This window comes from Macaca mulatta, chromosome 3 (genome assembly GCF_049350105.2).
Source record: "Macaca mulatta isolate MMU2019108-1 chromosome 3, T2T-MMU8v2.0, whole genome shotgun sequence".
Classification (NCBI taxonomy): Eukaryota; Metazoa; Chordata; class Mammalia; order Primates; family Cercopithecidae; genus Macaca; species Macaca mulatta.
In genome coordinates, this window is record NC_133408.1 from 44,977,668 (window position 1) to 44,998,207 (window position 20,540).

Here is a 20,540-nt window from a genome sequence, read left to right on the forward strand (position 1 = left end):
GTGGCCAGGGCGGGGTGTTTTAGTTTGGAAAACTAACCTGCACATGTACCCCCTGAACCTAAAAGTTTTTTTTTTTTTAAGGAAAACATTTCAGTTGTAAATTCGAAGAGGAAATTCTGTTAGGTTCAATCACTTTGCATTTTGGAATGCAGTTGGCATCTCCCGTTTCTTTGTGGCATAACGGTTGACCAAAATAGGTTCAGGTCTCATTGAGACAGGTTTTGAAAACGCTTTTTAAAATTTTTTTCCTGGAAAACAAATGACCAAAGTCATTGCTGTACCCGCAAAAGGTAAATATATTTCGATTAGTCTCTGCAGACACCTGATTCTTACACTGACACTCGAGTCTGGGCGTGAGACGTGAGCGCTAAACCCTTCTGGGGTAGCTGGAAGCTAGGCAGGCTTCACCTGGGCGCCCCTTAAACCCCGCCTCCGGCAGATGAGCCCACTAGACCGCATGCGCAGGGGGTGCGCCCGCGCCGGACTCGCCCAACTCTTCCAATCCGAAAAGGGCGGAGTCTGTTACAGGCCCCGCCCCCTAGTTAAGGTGTGCGCGTGGCTGGGGCTGGTCTTCCGCCTGGTGAGGGGCTACTTCCGGGTCGGACGGCTCTAGGTGCAGCAGCCGAGGGTGGTAGTGCTAGGCTGGCCGGCGGGCTGGGCTGCGGCCCGCGCGCGCTCGGCGATGCAGGGGGGCAACTCTGGGGTCCGCAAGCGCGAAGAGGAGGGCGACGGGGAGGGGGCTGTGGCAGCGCCGCCGGCCATCGACTTTCCCGCCGAGAGCTCGGACCTCAAATATGACGGTGAGGGATCGGATTGCGGTGTCGCCGCTCTGCTCTCTCTCTGTCCACCCGCGTTTGCGGGCGGTATAGGCAGCCCTGAGGTTTGCCTGAAGACCCGGGTGAATTCGGCTGCCTCCAGGGTTGAACCGGGGAACCAGCCGCGCAGTGCTGGGGGGCGGCGGGCGGGCCGTCGGGGTAAGGTAAATATTGTTTGAAAAGGACGTCTGCTTCTCGCTCCTTTGTTTACATTTCTTTTTTTTTTTTTTTTTTTTTTTTTGAGACGGAGTCTCGCTCTGTCGCCGAGGCTGGAGTGCAGTGGCCAGATCTCAGCTCACTGCAAGCTCCGCCTCCCGGGTTCACGCCATTCTCCTGCCTCAGCCTCCCGAGTAGTTGGGACTACAGGCGCCCGCCACCGCGCCCGGCTAGTTTTCTGTATTTTTTTAGTAGAGACGGGGTTTCACCGTGTTAGCCAGGATGGTCTCGATCTCCTGACCTCGTGATCCGCCCGTCTCGGCCTCCCAAAGTGCTGGGATTACAGGCTTGAGCCACCGCGCCCGGCCCTTTGTTTACATTTCTGTTCCTTGGTTTCCTCTCTGGGGACTGAGGCCCTCGGACGGCTGGGGGCATCCCTGAGGTCACCGTCCTGCCCCCAAGCCCTGGGTTTTGTCATTGGTTGAGAACGATCTTCTTTCGTTGCAGCGAGAATTTGCAAACTGTAAGCTGAATAGTTTGGGTTAAGAGTTGTAATTTGTAACTTTTCTTGTCTTTTGCTTAATTGGAAGGAGAACTAAAGATTTCTCATAGTGAGGCAGCGTGGAAATAAATAAACGTCTTTGGTTTAAAGAATAAAAAGGCCCCAATTTTTTTTTTGGAGACAGTCTTGCTCTGTCACCCAGGCTGGAGTGCAGTGGCACAACCATAGCTCATTGCAGCCTCCAACTCCTGGGCTCAAGTGATCCTCCAGCTTCAGCCTCCCGAGTAGCTGGGACCACAGGTGCACACCACCATGCCCGACTAATTTTTAAATTTTTTTTTTTTTTGCAGAGATGGGGTCTTGCTGTGTTCCCCAGGCTGGTCTCGAAAGCCTGGCCTCAAGCGATGCTCCCACCTCGGCCTCCCAAAGTGCTGGGATTATAGATGTGAGCCCCCACTCTCAGCCCCCAAGTTTTCTTGAGGCCTTTGATTACTAGGAGATATGGGGTAGCTAAGTTACTTAGCATAGAGTAAGAGATGCTTAACATTGACTCTAGGTAAAAGTGTCCACTATTTTGATGAAAGTGAAATACAGTCTTTAGTTGCTGCCACGTGTTTTAGCAATATTAAAAATTAAATTGTGCTATTAAGAATGAATACATTGGCCGAGTGGGGTCACGCCTGTAATCCCAGCACTTTGGGAGCCTGAGGTGGGCGGATCACCCGAGGTCAGGAGTTCAACACCAGCCTGGTCAACCCCTTCTCTACTAAAAATATAAAAATTAGCTGGGCGTGGTAGCGGGCACCTGTAATCCCAGCTACTTTTGAGGCTAAGGCAGGAGAATCGCTTGCTTGAACCCAGGAGGCGGTGGTTGTAGTGAGCCGAGATCGCACCACTGCACTCCAGCCTGGGAGACAGGAAACTCCGTCTCAAAAAAAAAAAAAAAAAGAATACATTGATTCAGGGATTTTTTTTTTTTTCTCTTTTTTATGGAATGCTTCAGGAATTTGTGTTTCATTCTTGTGCGGAAGCTGTGTTAATCTTCTCTGTGTCATTCCAGTTTTTAGTATATGTGCTGCTGAAGTTTTTAACTATATGGTAATTCCAACAGAATGACTGCAGAGAATACACATTGATTTGAAGCATGAAACAAAAAAAAATGTGTTGCAATTGAGTTAAAGGTACAAATTGTTTCTGTAAGAGAAAGCATATGAGAAAAAATAAAGATGCAAACTGAGTTGAAATGGTTTTGATTCAGATGGAATAAATACAAGGAAATGTTGTTGCATTTTTATCCTTAATACTACCTGTAATTTTTTTTTTTTTTTCTTAAAGAGATGGGGTCGTCTGGGAGATTGCAGTGAGCTGAGATCGTGCCATTGCACTGCAGCCTGGGTGACAGAGTGAGACTCTGTCTAAAAAAAAAAAAAAAGATGGGGTCTTCTTTTGTTGCCCAGTCTGGTCTCAAACTCCTGGGCTCAGCGGATCCTCCTGCCTCAGCCTCCCGAAGTGCTAGGATAGGCGTGAGCCACTGTGCCCAGCCAAGCCTATAATTTTTGACCATAAAGAGAAACAAAAGCAGAGTGTGGTAGTAATTCCAGTAGGCTATTAACAGAAGAAAATTTTAAAAACTATTTTTTAATGGACAAACAACTTTTCTCCCACATATAAGGTGGTATATTATAGCCCAATAATATAGAAAGTGTTATGTCATGGGAAAAGTCCCAGCTGTAAACATGCAAGTGTCTTTTCTGTAACATTGTGATAAGGGTTTCTGCACACTAAAGATTATTCTTGAAGGGAGTGATCTTAGATAAGCTTTTAAAATTTTTCTTTTCCTGGGTTACCGATAATACTGTTGTGTTGACATATGGCCTTTTCTTCCAAAGAGGCCCAGAATGTCCAGCCAGAGTTTATGTTTTTTGGGTTTTTTTTGTTTTTTTTTTTGAGATGAAGTCTCACTGTGTCGCCCAGGCTGGAGTGCAATGGCGTGATCTTGCCTCACTGAAACCTCTGCCCTTCCAGGTTTAAGCAGTTCTCTGCCTCAGCCCCCAGAGTAGCTGGAATTACAGATGCCTGTCACCACACCCAGTTAATTTTTTGTATTTTTAGTAGAGACGGAGTTTCACCATCTTGGCCAGGCCGGTCTTGAACTCCTCACCTTGTGATTCACCTGCCTCGACCTCCCAAAGTGCCAGGATTACAGGCGTGAGCCACCGTGCCTGCCCTTTTTTTTTTTTTTTTTTTTTTTTTTTGAGACTGAGTCTTACACCATTGCCCAGGCTGGAGTGCAATGGCTTGATCTTGGCTCACTGCAGTCCCCACCTCCTGGGTTCAAGCCACTCTCCTGCCTCAGCCTCCTGAGTAGCTGGGATTAGAGGCGCCCGCCACCACTCCTGGCTAATTTTTTGTAGTTTTTAGTAGAGACGGGGTTTCACTGTGTTGGCCAGGCTGGTCTTGAACTCCTGACCTCGTGATCCACCTGCCTCAGCCTCTGAAATTGCTGGGATTACAGGTGTGAGCCGCTGCGTCCAGCCCACAGTTTATGTTTTTAAACTTATTTTAGAGGCAGAATCTCACTGTGTCACCCAGTGCAGTGGTATAATCACAGCTTAATGCACCCTTGTTTTCCCAGGCTCAAGCTATCTTCCTGCCTCAGCCTCCTGAGTAGCTGGGTCTACAGGTGCGTGCTACCATGCCCAGCGAATTTTTTGTAGTTTTTTTTTGTAGGGACAGGGTCTCAGTATGTTACCCAGGCTGGTTTTGAACTCCTGGGCTCAAGCAGTCCTCATGCCTTGCCCTCTCAAAGTGCTGGGATTACAGGTGTGAGCCCCCGCACCGGGCCCATTTCTTTCTTTTTTTTTTTTTTACACGGAGTCTCGCTCTGTTGCCCAGGCTGGAGTGCAGTGGCCGGATCTCAGCTCACTGCAAGCTCCGCCTCCCGGGTTTATGCCATTCTCCTGCCTCAGCCTCCCAAGTAGCTGGGACTACAGGCACCCGCCACCTCGCCCGGCTAGTTTTTTTGTATTTTTTAGTAGAGATGGGGTTTCACCATGTTAGCCAGGATGGTCTCGATCTCCTGACCTAGTGATCCACCTGTCTCGGCCTCCCAAAGTGCTGGGATTACAGGCTTGAGCCACCGCGCCCGGCCCATTTTTTTCCTTTTTATTTTTGCATGTATTTATTTTTAATTTTAGAACACTAGAATTCACCTGATCGTTTTTCACTCGATGTAAAAATGAATAGGTAAATAATTTCTGGCAGGCAGTCTGCATGATTTGAAGAAGTCACTCTGCCGGCTAATGGCAGAGTCAGAAAATTCAAAACCTAAATGTAACTTTAACATTTTTGGCAATTTATTTGTTTATTTATAGAATGAAATGGAGTTTGGCTCTGCCACCCAGGTTGGAGTGCAGTGGCGCAGTCTCTGCTCACTGCAACCTCCGCCTCCTGGGTTCAAGCGATTCTCCTGCCTCAGCCTCCTGAGTAGCTGGGATCACAGGTGCACACCATCACGCCCAGCTAATTTTTGTATTTTTAGTAGAGACGGGGTTTCACCATGTTGGCGAGGCTGGCCCCAAGCTCCTGACCTCAGGTGATCCGCTTGCCTCGGTCTCTCTAAGTACTGGAATTACAGATGTGAGCCACCACACCTGGCTGGTTTTTTTTTTTTTTTTTGAGACAGAGTTTCACTTTGTTGCCCAGGCTGGAGTGCAATGGCACGATCTCAACTCACCCCAACCTCCACCCGCCTCCCGGGTTCAAGTGATTCTCCTGCCTCAGCCTCCCGAGTAGCTGGGATTACAGGCATGCGCCACCACGCCTGGCTAATTTTGTATTTTTCGTAGAGACAGGGTTTCTTCATGTTGCCCAGGCTGGTCTCGAACTCCTGACCTTAGGTGATCTGCCTGCCTCAGCCTCTGAAAGTGCTGGAATTACAGGCATGTGCTACTGCGCCCAACTATTTTTTTTAAACCTGTTTAGTAATGTCTTAAGCAGTAAGTGAGAACTTATGACCTTCAGCCTTAGTGCCAACTCGTCTGTCTGTATGGTCTCATACGGCGCAAAGAGGATGGGGTTGGGAGTCAGTCTGATCTGCCTGGTTCACTGGTTCCTCAGCCGCTCTGAGATCAGTGTTTTCATCTGTAAAATGGGAATGAACACGAACACTTACATTATATTATTTTTTGAGCACTGAAGGAGATTGTGCATGTACATAAGTAGCACTGCTCAACAAGAACAGTTTCTATTTTTCCTATCTTTCCCTCTCTCATCTGCCCAACTTCTTTTTTTTTTTTTTTTTTTTGAGATGGAGTTAAACTCTTGTTGCCCAGGCTGTAATGCAATGGCGCGATCTGGGCTCACCACAACCTCTGTCTCCCAGGTTCAAGAGATTTTCCTGCCTCAGCCTCCCTAGCAGCTGGGATTACAGGCACCCGCCACCACACCTGGCTAATTTTGTATTTTTAGTAGAGACCGAGTTTTACCATGTTGGTCAGGCTGGTCTCAAACTCCTGACTTCAGGTGATCCACCGGCCTCGGCCTCCCAAAGTGCTGGGATTATAGGCGTGAACCACTGTGCCTGGCCGTCTTCTGCCTAACTAATTTCTTTATGCCTGGGTCTTGGCTGTCTTCTCAAAGGAAGGAATCCATTCTAGTCCCACTTCCTTGCGTATTGATTTATTTCTACTGTTGGACACATCAGAAAACTGTTTCTCCTCTGTCTCATGGCATCTTTCTGCTGATCCTCCAGCTTCCAGGATTCAATTCCAAACTCACTTCCAGAAAGCCTTTCTTGATAAACCCAACTCAGCATAACTATTCTTTCGGTTTTTATCTGCTTACATTTAAATAGTTTGTGTTTCATTAATTAGAATACTGTTTTGTCATTTTGAGACAGGTTTACCATTAACTTAAAAATATTTTCCTTTTTAATTTTTAGAATCTGATGTTCCTGCAGAACTCCAGGTGTTAAAAGAACCCCTACAACAGCCAACCTTCCCTTTTGCAGTTGCAAACCAACTCTTGCTTGTTTCTTTGTTGGAGCACTTGAGCCATGTGCATGAACCAAACCCACTTCGTTCAAGACAGGTGTTTAAGTGTAAGTAAGAATAAATTAATCTTGCTTAATAAAGCTTGTAAAGGCTGGGATCTGTGGTTCATGCCTGTTATCCTAGAACTTTGGGAGGCCGAGGTGGGTGGATCACCTGAGGTCAGGAGATCGAGATCAGCCTGGCCAACATGGCGAAACCCCCTCTCTACTCAAAATATGGAAATTAGCCAGGTGTTGTGGCAGGTGCCTGTAACTCCAGCTACTTGGGAGGCTGAGGCAAGAGAATCACTTGAATGGGGGAGGTGAAGATTGCAGTGAGCCAACACAGTACCACTGCACTCCCGTCTGGGCAACACAGTGAGACTCTGTCTCAAAAATAAATAAATAAATAAATAAATAAAATAAAGCTTGTAAAAATGCTGTGTTGCTGTTCTCACTTGTGGGAGGTAAAAATTAAAACAGTTTTTAATTTTTTTTTTTTTTTGAGATGAAGTCTCACTCTGTAGCCCAGGCTGGAGTGCAGTGGCCAGATCTCAGCTCACTGCAAGCTCCGCCTCCCGGGTTCACGCCATTCTCCGGCCTCAGCCTCCCAAGTAGCTGGGATTACAGGCGCCTGCCACCTCGCCCGGCTAGTTTTTTGTATTTCTTAGTAGAGACGGGGTTTCACCGTGTTAGCCAGGATGGTCTCGATCTCCTGACCTCGTGATCCGCCCGTCTCGGCCTCCCAAAGTGCTGGGATTACAGGCTTGAGCCACCGCGCCCGGCCAAAACAGTTTTTAATTAATGGAGATAGAGTAGAATGATGGTTACCAGAGGCTGGGAGGATAGTGGAGGATGGTTAATGGGTATAAAAATATAGTTAGAATAAATCGAATCTAGTATTTGGTAGCACAACAGGGTGACTACAGTCAGCAATAATTTATTGTACATTTAAAAATAACAAAAAGACGGCCGGGCGCAGTGGCTCATGCCTGTAATCCCACCACTTTGGGAGGCCAAGGCGGTGGGATCACTTGAAGTCAGGAGTTTGAGACCAGCCTGACCAACATCGTGAAAGCCCGTCTCACTAAAAAAATGCAAAAGTAGGCCAGGCCAGGTTGCTCATGGCTGTAATCCCAGCACTTTGGGAGGCCAAGGTAGACAGATCACGAGGGCAGGAGATTCAGACCATCCTGGTGAGCACGGTGAAACCCCGTCTCTACTGAAAATACAAAAAAAAATTAGCCAGGCATGGTGGCAGGCGCCTGTAGTCCCAGCTTCTAAGGAGGCTGAGGCAGGAGAATGGCGTTAATCTGGGAGGCGGCAGAGCTTGCAGTGAGCGGAGATCACGCCACTGCACTCCAGCCTGGGTGACAGAGCGAGACTCCATCTAAAAAATAAAAAAAAAAATGCAAAAGTAGCCAGTAGCCAGACATCATGGCGCACAGCTGTAATCTCAGCTATTTGGGAGGCTGAGGCAGGAGAATTGTTTGAACCCAGGAGGTGGAGGTTGCAGTGAGCTGAGATCATGCCACTGCACTCCAGCCTGGGCAACAAGAGCAAAACTCCATCTCAAAAAAAAAAAAAAAAGAATGGGCCAGGCATGGTGGCTCATACCTATAATCCCAGCACTTTGGGAGACTGAGGCGGGTGGATCATGAGGTCAAGAAATCGAGACCATCCTGGCCACCAAGGTGTAACCTTGTCTCTACTAAAAATACAAAAATTAGCTGGGCGTGGTGGTGGGCACCTGTAATCCCAGCTATTCAGGAGGCTGAGGCTGGAAAATCGCTTGAACCTGGGAGGCGGAGGTTGCAGTGAGCCGAGATCATGCCATTGCACTCCAGCCTGGTGACAGAGCGAGACTGTCTCAAAAAATAAAAATAATGAAGAGTATAATTGGATTGTTTGTAACACAAAGAAGGGATAAATGCTTTAGATGATGGATACCCCATTTATCCTGATGTAATTATTACACATTACATGCCTGTATCAAAATATCTCATGTACCCCCATAAATATATACACCTACTATGTACTCACAAAAATTAAAAATACAAAATAAAGTATGTTGTTTAATGCCAGGAGTCTGGAAAGCATCTGGTATACTGGAGGAAATAAATATTAATGGTTTCCCCACTTCAATTCAGCTTACATTTTCCTTTGAGTAATTCCTTATGAATGTATTAACTGTGGATCCCATAATTGCATAAAATTGGATAAATGAAAGATAGTTCTTTTGTATCTATACTATGATAATGCACAAGTTTTTTTTTTTTTTCCTCAAAATGGAGTCTTACTCTGTCACCCAGGCTGGAGTGCATTGGTGCAATCTCTGCTCACTGCAACCTCCACCTCCCAGGTTCAAGCGATTCTCCTGCCTCAGCCTCCCAAATAGCTGGGATTACAGGCGCGTGTCACCAAGTCAGGGTAATTTTTGTATTTTTAATAGAGATAGGGTTTCACCATGTTGTTCAGGCTGGTCTCGAACTCCTGACCTGATGATCTGCCTGCCTTGGCCTCCCAGAGTGCTGGGATTACAGGTGTGAGCCACCACCTGGCCCCTTTTTTTTTTTTTTTTTAAGATGAAGTTTTGCTTTTGTCCGGGCTGGAGTGTGCAATGGCGCCATCTCCGCTCACTGCAACCTCTGCCTCCTGGGTTCAAGCGATTCTCCTGCCTCAGTCTCCTGAGTAGCTGGGATTACAGGCACCCACCACTACGCCTGGCTAATTTTTTGTATTTTTAGTAGAGACGGGTTTCACCATGTTGGCCAGGCTGGTCTCGAACTTTTGACCTCAGGTGATCCACCCACCCCTTCCTCCCAAAGTGCTGGGATTAGAGGCCTGAACCAGCACGCCCAACTAATTCATACAATTTTTGAAGCTCCGTTATGGTGTAGCTGGTGAGCAGGTAAAAGAAAATCACATAAAACTCATTGTGAACCAATTCTCGACCAGAGAACTGGAACCAACTGCACACTGTGTGGTTGAAAATGTTTATTTTTATACCTGCTGTAGGGTACTTATATGAGAAACTTGAGCACAAAAGTGAGTAGAATCGTAGATAATGATGTTCATGGTTCAGTTTATTGACTGAGACCATTGTGGCTTCTTTAATAGTTCTGGTCACAAGTTGGGCATGGTGGCATGTGCCTGTAATCCCAGCTACCCGGGAGGCTGAGGTGAGAGGAGCACTCGAGCCTAGGAGTTCAAGGTTTCAGTGTGCTTTTTTTTTTTTTTTTTTTTGCCCAGGCTGGAGTGTAGTGCGCAATCTCGGCTCACTGCAAACTCCGCCTCCCGGTTCAAGCCTCAGTCTCTCAAGTAGCCAACCTTCAGTGTGCTTTGATCATGCCTGTGAGTAGCCAGTGCGCTCCAGCCTGGGTGACATAGTAAGAGTCTGCCTCTAGAGAAAAAAAAAAAAAAAAAAAAGAATAGTTTCAGCCAGAGATTCTGAGGTTCTTTTTTTTTTACCAAAACAGTCTCAAACTTACACTTTTATGTGGTCTTAAAACTGAATGCGGTTTTTGGCTGGGCGCGGTGGCTCAAGCCTGTAATCCCAGCACTTTGGGAGGCCGAGACCATCCTGGCTAACACGGTGAAACCCCGTCTCTACTAAAAAAAAAAAAAAAACAAAAAACTAGCCGGGCGTGGTGGCGGGCGCCTGTAGTCCCAACTACTCGGGAGGCTGAGGCAGGAGAATGGGGTGAACCCGGGAGGCGGAGCTTGCAGTGAGCTGAGATCTGGCCACTGCACTCCAGCCTGGGTGACAGAGCGAGACTCTGTCTCAAAAAAAAAAAAAGAAAAACCTGCGGTTTTAGTTAAAGATACATTATCATTTTGGCTGGGCACAGTGGCTCACGCCTGTAATCCCAGCACTTTGGGAGGCCCAGGAAGGTGGATCACCTAAGGTCAGGTTCAAGACCAGCCTGGCCAATGTGGTGAAACCCCGTCTCTACTAAAAATACAAAAATTAGCTGGGCGTGGTGGTGGGCGCCTATAATCCCAGCTACTCGGGAGACTGAGGCAGGAGAATTGCGTGAACCCCAGAGGTAGAGGTTGCAGTGAGCCAAGATTCCACCATTGCACTCCAGCCTGGGCGACAGAGTGAGACTCCATCTCAGAACAAAACAAAACAAAAAGATACATTATCATTTTGATAAACTTGACTGGACATGAAAAATGGTACAAATATCTGTACATTGTATACTTACTGTTTCTTGAATAAAGCAAATAATACACTCTGCATTCCAAGCATTGGCATATGTGGTGGGAGGTGGGGTAAACAGGAAGTGTGTTCCTTAGGTTCTGAAGCGTTGGTACCTGGGGATTATTGTATTAGTCTCATCAAATAGAGAAGCAGATTAGGATAATATAGCAATCTTGCACATAATTAAAGCAATCCTGTGAATTTTACTGATTTAATTTATTAGTAAAATTTACTGATTTACTTTAATTTTAAGAGAACTTTTTTTTTTTTTTGAGACGGAGTCTCTCTCTGTCGCCCAGTCTGGAGTGCAGTGGCGTGATCTCGGCTCACTGCAACCTCCGTCTTCTGTGTTCATGCCATTCTCTTGCCTCAGCCTCCTGAGTAGCTGGGAGTACAGGCGCCCGCCACCACGTCTGGCTAATTTTTTGTCTTTTTAGTATTTTTAGTAGAGATGGGGTTTCACTGTGTTAGCCGGGATGGTCTCGATCTGGTGACCTGGTGATCCTCCCGCCTCGGCCTCCCACAGTGCTGGGATTACAGGCGAGAGCCGCCGCTCCTGGCCTGCATGACTGAATTTTAGAACAAGGTTATTTAAATAAATGTTTTTGATGGGATCAGTGAGTTAATAATCTAAATGGAGAATTTTCTTTTTTTTTTTATTTTAAGCAACAAATTTGGCTTTCATAAATGTAGAGTTTTTGATGCAGAAAGAATATCCTTGGTGGGGCATGGTGACTCATGCCTGTAATCCTAGCACTTTGGGAGTCCGAGGTGGGCAGATCACAAGGTCAGGTGTTCGAGACCAGCCAAACACAAAAATTAGGCAGTTGTGGTGGCAGGCACCTGTAATCCCGGCTAGTTGGGAAGGTGAGGCATGAGAATCCCTAGAACCTAGGAGGCAGAGGTTGCAGTGATCTGAGATCATGCCACTACACTCCAGCCTGGGCAATAGGGTGAGACTCTGTCTCAAAAAAAAAAAATAAAATAAAATTAGCTGGGCGTGGTGGTGTGCATCTGTAATCCCAGCTACGCAGGCGTCTGAGGTAGGAAAATTGCTTGAACCCTGGAGGTGGAGGTTGCAGTAAGCCGAGATTTTGCTATTGCACTCCAGCCTGGGCGACAGAGCGAGACTCTGTCTTAAAAACAAAAACAAAAACAAAAACAACAGCAACAATATCCTCTTTGGTATCTGTATTTGTTGAATGAGTAGGAGCCAAGACACCTTTGTGGAAACTTCTTTTTCTAAGGAGCTTGGTATTTGGTTTATACACGTGTGTACCATGGGCTCTTTGTATGTTGTTTCAAGGTATTTCATGATGACGAATGGTCACTTTTGTTGTAAGTTCTTATCATATGTTTGCCCTCCTGCCCTTATTCTTCTCTTACTGACTAACAGCAAAGGGTAATGTGTGGAATGTCAGAAGACTTTGTTTACTCTTTTTTTTTTTTTTTGCCCTTTTTTTAGAAACAGCTTGGTACTTTACTGACTAGTCTTGGTAAACAAGTGACTGTACAGGGTAAGAGAAGTCATTATAGTTGTGCTTTTCATGAATGCATGTTGCGTACTAGTTACTCCTTTTAGAGGATCATTCCCCAAATTTCTTCGCTTTTAAAAAAAATTCATCTAAGAGCTGGGCATGTTGGCTCACGCCTATAATCCCAGCACTTTGGGAGGTGGAGTTGGGCAGATCACTTGAGGCCAGGAGTTCGAGACCAGCCTGGCCAAACCCCGTCTTTACAAAAAATAGAAAAATTAGCTGGGCACGGTGGTGCATGCCTGTAATCCCAACTACTTGGGAGGCTGAGGCAGGAGAATCACTTGAAACCGGGAGGCGGAGGTTGCAGTGAGTCAAGATAATTGTCACTGCACTCCAGCCTGGGTGACAGAATGAGACTATCCTCCCCCCCAAAAAAAATGTCTTTTAAGTTATTCTAGAGAACATTCTCAAGTTTAACGTGTTTATAAATATAGTATTTTTCCTATTGAGGTTTTTGTATATATTGCTGTTATTACACGTTATTCTCTGTGTACGCTTTAAAATTGCCATTTTATTAAAGATGTTTCTAATAATAGTTTTTCATATTCTTTTTATAGTACTTTGCCAGACCTTTATCAAAATGGGACTGCTGTCTTCTTTCACTTGTAGTGACGAGTTTAGCTCATTGAGACTACATCACAACAGAGCTATTACTCACCTAATGAGGTCCGCTAAAGAGAGAGTTCGTCAGGTAAGCCTTAAAAAATGTGCTTTGGGTATGACAAAAATATCCTTTAATTTTAAGAGAACATATTTTAAAGCACTATGTAATTCTAATTATAAAACAAGGTTTTAAAAGTATAAACTCTAGGCCAGGGGTGGTGACTCATGCCTGTAATCCCAGCACTTTGGGAGGCTGAGATGGGAGGATCATTTGAGGCCAGGAGTTCAAGACTGCAGTGAGCCGTGATCGTGCCTCTGCACTCCAGCCTGAGCAACAGAGTGAGAACCTGCCTTAAAAAAAAAAAAAAAAGAGAGAGAGAGAGAGGAGAGGCAAAGGAGAGGGCATAGATGGACTGGGATCTTGAGATGATTTTGTTTTTGTTTTGTTTTGTTTTGTTTTGAAACGGAGTCTTGCACTGTCATCCGGGCTGGAGTGCAGTGGCACAATCTTGGCTCATTGCAATCTCTGCCTCCCAGTTTCAAGCGATTCTCCTGCCTTAAGCCTCCCAAGTAGCTGGGACTCCAGGCACCTGCCACCATGCCCAACTACTTTTTTGTATTTTTAGTAGAGACAGAGTTTCTTCATGTTGGCCAGGCTAGTCTCAAACTCCTGACCTCGTGATTCGCCTGCCTCGGCCTCCCAAGTACTGGAAGTACAGGCATGAGCCACCGTACCCTGCCTCATTTATGGTTTTTACTTAGTAAGATGGGAGGTGGTACAGGATTTTGATTAGAGGAGTGACACAATCTGACTTACATTTTAGCAGGGTCACACTGGCTGCTGTGGTGAGAATGAACTGAGGGGGCACAGGCAGAAGCAGGGTGCCAGGTGCCACCATACACGCAAGAGAGGTGGGCAGGCAGGATGGGTGGGGAGCTCCTGCATGGATTTTGAAGGTGATGTCAGTCTTGTCTGCTTCCTGGTCAGTTCTCAGCTTTGAAATATTTTCATTTGTAAACTCTTAAGTAATGCTGAAAAAGCCAATGGTTTTAAAAATATTGTTTGTGTATTTGGGGTTGTTAATGTGATACTGAATTTTGATAGATTCTTTATTCCATGCAAGTTTTCCAAATGCTTTTAAAAAACAATTTTTTAATTGTAGGATCCCTGTGAGGATGTTTCTCATATTCAGAAAATCAGGTATGTGTGAGAAACTTTCTTGATTATGCAGACTATTGAAAAGAAATCAATATCAAGAAAATACTGGTTTGAGGTTGAAACATAATATTGTTAGTATTGTTTATGAACATGAAAAACTTGGTTCTCAGCAATTGAGTACTGCTCCAAGAGTTACTTTGCTTCTCATTCCCTCCTCTTTGATCCTCTGCCTTTCAGCATTTAGCGTGGATTCCATGGTCACACTCTTAATTCAGATTCCTGATACCCAGGCTCTGCTGGGGGACCATTGAATTTTGGCTAGTTTAAATACTAGTTTAAAATCTAACTGGTCTGACCTAAATATTCATCAGCTCATGAATAGATAAGCATGTGGTCTATCCCTGCGATAAAGTGTTATTCATCTATTGAAAGGAATGAAGTACTGATTCATGCTACAATATGGATGAATCTTAAAAACATCCTACGTAAAAACAGCCAGTCATAAAAGGCCACATATTGTGTGATTTCATTTCTATGAAATGTCCAGAGTAGGTGAATCCATGGAGACGTAAATAGTGGTTTTATGTGGGGTGGTGGGTAAATAGTGGGGTAAGGGAAGGATGGGGAGTGAAAGCCAGTGGATATAGGGTTTATTTTGGGGGTGATGAAAATATTCTGAAATTAGGTAGCGGTGATGGTTGCACAACTCTATGTACTAAAAACCACTGAATTGTACATTCGAGAGAGGTGAATTTGACAATATGTGAATTATAGCTTGATAAAAATAAAGCACTCTACATTAAAAAAAAATCTAACGGCCGGGCACGGTGGCTCAAGCCTGTAATCCCAGCACTTTGGGAGGCCGAGACGGGCGGATCACTAGGTCAGGAGATCGAGACCATCCTGGCTAACACGGTGAAACCCCGTCTCTACTAAAAAATACAAAAAACTAGCCGGGCGAGGTGGCGGGCGCCTGTAGTCCCAGCTACTCAGGAGGCTGAGACAGGAGAATGGCCCGAACCCGGGAGGCGGAGCTTGCAGTGAGCTGAGATCCGGCCACTGCACTCCAGCCTGGGCGACAGAGCGAGACTCCGTCTCAAAAAAAAAAAAAAAAAAAAAAAAAAAAAAAAAAAATCTAACTGGTCTACATCATTAAGAAATTTAAGTAGCTGCGTGTGGTGGCGCATACCTGTAGTCCCAGCTACTCGGGAGGCTGAGGCAGGAGGATTGCTTGAGCCCAGGAGTCCTGGGCTGTAGTGCACTATGCCAGTCTGATGTCCGCATAAAGTTTGGCATAGTATGGTGACCTTGACTTCCCTGCAGCGAGGGACCACCAGGTTGCCTAAGGAGGAGTGAACTAGCTCAGGTTGGAAACAGAGTAGGTCAGTACTCTGGTGCTGCTTAGTAGCAGGATCACACCTGGGAATAGCCACTGCAGTCTAGCCTGGGCAACATAGCTAGACCCTGTCTTAGAAGAAAAATAAAAAATACATTTCAGTGATTTTTTTTTTCTTTTTTTGAGACGAAGTCTTTCTCTGTCACCCAGGCTGGAATACAGTGGCACAACCTTGGCTCACTGCAACCTCCGCCTTCTGGATTCAAGCAGTTCTCCTGCCTCAGCCTCCCGAGTAGCTGGGATTACAGGAACCTACCACCACACCTGGCTAATTTTTGAATTATTACTAGAGACGGGGTTTCACCATGTTGGCCAGGCTGGTTTTGAACTCCTGACCTCATGATTCACCCTCCTCGGCCTCCCAAAGTGCTAGGATTACAGGCCTAGGAGTGAGCCACCACGCCCACGTGAAATTTCAGTAAATTTATTTCTGAGCTTAGCTAACCAACTGCGGGCTGTTAGTGATTCTTAGGATTTCTGCTGTACAAACCTGGTAATGATTTCTACTTGGAATACAAGTTACTGGTAAAACACTTGATTGTGTTTTCTTCAGAGGGATGAAAAATTTCATTTTAGCCCATCCTTTCCAAATCAGCACAACTTAGTGATACATGAGGTTTGTGAGGTTAGTAATCCCATGAGCATGAAGTATCCTAGAACGTTTTGATTCTCTCACGTTTTAATATTGATTGATTATATTTAACTTTCAGATCAAGGGAAGTCGCCTTCGAAGCACAGACTTCACGTTACTTAAATGAATTTGAAGAAGTTGCCATCTTAGGAAAAGGTGGATACGGAAGAGTATACAAGGTAGTCTTCCACGTACTTGTTTTGACCTAGTACCCTAAATAATTGTATTTTCAGACATTGTTTTCACTATTCTTTTATTTATTTATTTATTTTGAGACAGGGTCTCGCTTTGTCGCCAGGCTAGAGTGCAGCAGCGCAGTCTCAGCTCACTGCAACCTCCGACTCCCTGGTTCAGGCTATTCTCCTGCCTCAGCCTCCTGAGTAGCTGGGATTACAGGTGCCCGCCACTACACCCAGCTAATTTTTGTTTGGTTTTTTTTTTTTTTTTTTTTTGAGACAGAGTCTCGCTCTGTCACCCAGGCTGGAGTGCAGTGGCCGGATCTCAGCTCACTGCAAGCTCCGCCTCCTGGGTTTATGCCATTCTCCTGCCTCAGCCTCCCGAGTAGCTGGGACTACAGGCACCCGCCACCTCCCCGGCTAGTTTTTTGTATTTTTTAGTAGAGACGGGGTTTCACCGTGTTAGCCAGGATGGTCTCGATCTTCTGACCTCGTGATCCGCCCGTCTCGGCCTCCCAAAGTGCTGGGATTACAGGCTTGAGCCGCTGCGCCCGGCCAATTTTTGTAGTTTTAATAGAGACGGGATTTCACCATGTTGGCCAGGATGGTCTTGATCCCCTGACCTTGTGATCCACCCACCTCAGCCTTCCAAAGGGCTGGCATTACAAGTGTGAGCCACCGTGCTTGGCCTGTTTTCATTATTATTATATAAAGTACTCAAAGGAAAATTCCAAGAAATCACGTATATTTACTTTTCTTTAACATTTGTCATTTACGGGGAAGTGGGCAGGTTGTAATGTTTTTCTAACTGTGTTGATTCTTTATGTGGGTTTTGGAAACTTTGAATTTTTGACCTATAGTTAATTTTAATTAAAAATGTGTTACTAAAAAAAGTTGTGCCACTGTGTTTTGAGCTTACATAGACCTTTTGCTAACATTCCTATTCTTCAGCCGAGAGCTTCTTCGGAGCTACACTCCCAACACTATCTGAAAAGCTCTTGATCTGGCTGACTTCCCTGAACATAGTAAGGAGACATGTCTTTAGCTATATTTTAACTCTTTGGCTAGTTTGGATTGTTTAAGCTCAGATTAAAAGAACTTCTTTATTCAGTTAAAGTTGAATGACACAATATACTTTGTCTTTTCTTCTACTTTTCAGGTCAGGAATAAATTAGATGGTCAGTATTATGCAATAAAAAAGATCCTGATTAAGGGTGCAACTAAAACAGATTGCATGAAGGTATGATTTTTAAAAATTACTTATTTTGAATAATTGTGTATTTAGTTCTTTTTGAAAGAGTTATACATGTATGTGTGTATATTTGGCAAAAATAGGCAGTGTGGATTTCCAGTTTACTAGGAATGGGGTTACAGTAAAGTACCAAAATTAAATTATTATTATTATTATTTGAGATGGAGTTTCGCTCTTTTGCCCAGGTTGGAGTGAAGTGGTGTGATCTCGGCTCGCTGCAACCTCCGTCCCCCTGGGTTCAAGGATTCTCGTGCCTCCCAAGTAGCTGAGATTATAGGTGCCTGCCACCATGCCTGTTTAATTTGTGTGTATATATATACATATATAATTTTTAAAATATATTAGTTTCTTAAAATAAATGATTGATATATAATATAGCTAGTTACGAAAATACAGGAGCCCAGTTCCAGTTCAGTCTTCTCCCTGACATGCTGTGTGGTTCTGGATGAGTTGCCCAGTCCTCTGAGCCATTTCTGTCACCTGCCCTGAAATAGTAGTGACAGTAGTGATTTTACTTACCTTGGAGGACTAGGGTAGGAATCAAAAGAGAGAATGGTGATAAGTGTGCCATAAAAAGTGTAAAGTACTGTATAAATACGTTATTTAGTTGCTATAACAATTGCCATTTGTCTCTCAAAAATATTTCCATTATATTGGCCAGGTGCAGTGGCTCACGCCTGCAATCCCAGCACTTTGGGAGGCCGAGGCAGGTGGATCACTTGAGGCCAGGAGTGTGAGACCAGCCTGGCCAACATGGCGCAACCATGTCTCTACTAAAAACACAAAAATTAGCCGGGTGTGGTAGTGCATGCTTGTAATCCCAGCTACTCGGGAGGCTGAGGCACGAGAATGACCTGAACCCAGCAAGACTTGAACCCAGCAAGCAGAGGTTGCAGTGAGCCAAGGTAGCACCACTTCACTCCAGCCTGGGCAATAGAGCGAGACTCTGTCTCAAAAAAAAAAAAAATTCCATTATTTTAACATAATGTAGATGCCTTGTACAGAGGAGTTTTCATTACAGATGTTCCTCCATCTTATGATGGGATTATGTCCTGATAAGTCCATCATAAGTTGAAAATATTGTAAATTGGAGACAGAGTTTTGCTCTGTCGCCCAGGCTGGAGTGCAGTGGCGCGATCTTGGCTCACTGCAGGCTCTGCCTCCCGGGTTCACGCCATGGAGATGTATTTTAATATGCATAACCTACCGAACTTTGTAGCTTACCCTGCCTACCTTAAATGTGCTCCAAACACTTACATCACTCAATAGTTGGACAGAATCATCTAGCACAAAGCCTATTTTATAATAAAATACCACATATCTCATGCACCGCATATTGCAAGCCAGGGAAAAGATCAAAATTCAAAGTATGTCAAAAATTGTGATGTCTTCACACCATTGTAAGTCAGGGGCCGTCTGTATTTTGCTCTGGAACAAGAAGTATTGCATAAACATTTAACAAGTTATCAGCGAAAGGCAGATCTAATTCCATTTCTTTTCTAGGTCCTACGGGAAGTGAAGGTGCTTGCAGGTCTTCAGCACCCCAATATCGTTGGCTATCACACTGCGTGGATAGAACATGTTCACGTGATTCAGCCACGAGGTAAGCCGTTTTTGATGACGTGGTAGTTGAAGCATTGGCAAACTTCAGCCTGTGGACTAAATCTGGCCTGCCCTTGTTTTTGTACATACCACAAGGTGAGAATGGTTTTTACATTTATTTTTATTTTTATATTTTTCGAGATGGAGTCTCGCTCTGTTGCCCATGCTGGAGTGCAGTGGCATGATCTCGGCTCACTGCAACCTCTGCCTCCCGGGTTCATGCCATTCTTCTGCCTCAGCCTCCTGAATAGCTGGGGCTACAGGCGCCCGCCACCACACTTGGCTAATTTTTTTTTTTTTTTTTTTTTTGTAGTTTTTAGTAGAAATGGGTTTCACTGTGTTGGCCAGGATGATCTCAATCTCCTGACCTCGTGATCTGCCTGCCTTGGCCTCCCAAAGTGCTGAGGTTACAGGTGTGAGCCACCGCACCCAGCCAGTTTTTATATTTTTAAATATTTGAACAAAATCAAAAGATTTTGTGAAATTAATTTCTTTTTTTGAGACAGAGTCTTGCTCTGTCACCCAGGCTGGAGTGTAGTGGCGCGATCTTTGCTCACTGCAACCTCCACCTCCTGGGCTTAAGTGATTATTCTGCCTCAGCCTCCCAAGTAGCTGGGATTATATGTGTGCACCACCATGCCTGGCTAATTTTTGTATTTTTAGTAGAGACGGGGTTTCACCATGTTGCCCAAGCTGGTCTCGAACTCCTCACCTCGAGTGATCCATGTGCCTCGGCCTCCCAAAGTGCTGGGACTATAGGCATGAGCCTCTGTGCCTGGCCCAAAATTTAAATGTCAATAAATAAAGCTTATTAGAACACAGGCTCATTCATTTCTATATTGTCTATGGTTGCTTTTTACATTTATATTTAGCCAGGTGCGGTGGCTCATGCCTGTAATCCCAACACTTTGGGAGGCCAAGGCAGGCGGATCACAAGGTCAGGGGTTCGAGACCAGCCTGGCCAATCTGGTGAAACCCCATCTCTAATAAAAATACAAAAATAAGCTGGACATGGCGGTGAGGACCTGTAGTCCCAGCTACTCAGGAGGCTGAGGCAGGAGAATCACTTGAACCCGGGAGGTGGACGTTGCAGTGAGCTGAGATCATGCCACTACACTCCACCCTGGGCGACAGAGCGAGATTCTGTCTCAAAAAAAAAAAAAAAAATTAATTTTGTTTTAAAAATAGAGATCAGGAATCTCACTGTATTGTGCATGCTGTTGTTAAACACCTGAGCTCAAGTGATGCTCGAGCCTTGGCCTCCCAAAGAGTTGGGATTACGGGCATGAGCCACTGGGCCTATGGCTGCTTTTATATCATAACAGAATTGATCAGTTACAGCAGGGTCCCAGAGGGCCCTAAAACCTAAAATATTTACTATCAAGCCCTCGGTAATGTTTGCCGACCCCTAATGTAGTTGCATGGCTTTGTTTTGATGGTTCCTAACATGCGCCATTTGAATAAACTTTTT

At 45.1% G+C, this 20,540-nt stretch overlaps 1 protein-coding gene across 7 annotated transcripts in view; it reads left to right on the plus strand.

The window, feature by feature from the left end:
- The first annotated feature begins 590 nt into the window (after window positions 1-590).
- The window catches only part of EIF2AK1 (eukaryotic translation initiation factor 2 alpha kinase 1), a 42,242-nt gene continuing 22,292 nt past the window's right edge, over window positions 591-20,540 (plus strand). For 3 of the 7 annotated variants that reach the window (XR_013415023.1, XM_015133257.3, XM_015133258.3), the window contains exons 1-7: window positions 591-800; window positions 6,416-6,574; window positions 12,808-12,941; window positions 14,017-14,054; window positions 16,119-16,218; window positions 17,375-17,455; window positions 18,971-19,070. Coding sequence is in view for 6 of the 7 variants with exons in the window: in XM_015133257.3 (XP_014988743.3) it covers window positions 683-800; window positions 6,416-6,574; window positions 12,808-12,941; window positions 14,017-14,054; window positions 16,119-16,218; window positions 17,375-17,455; window positions 18,971-19,070 (730 nt within the window). In the remaining variant the exon portion in view is untranslated. Of the gene's footprint in view, window positions 1,495-1,823; window positions 1,919-6,415; window positions 6,575-12,807; window positions 12,942-14,016; window positions 14,055-16,118; window positions 16,219-17,374; window positions 17,456-18,970; window positions 19,071-20,540 lie in introns of all 7 variants that reach the window. The other 4 variants (XM_077996167.1, XM_077996169.1, XM_077996168.1 and 1 more) reach the window with 2 other exon arrangements.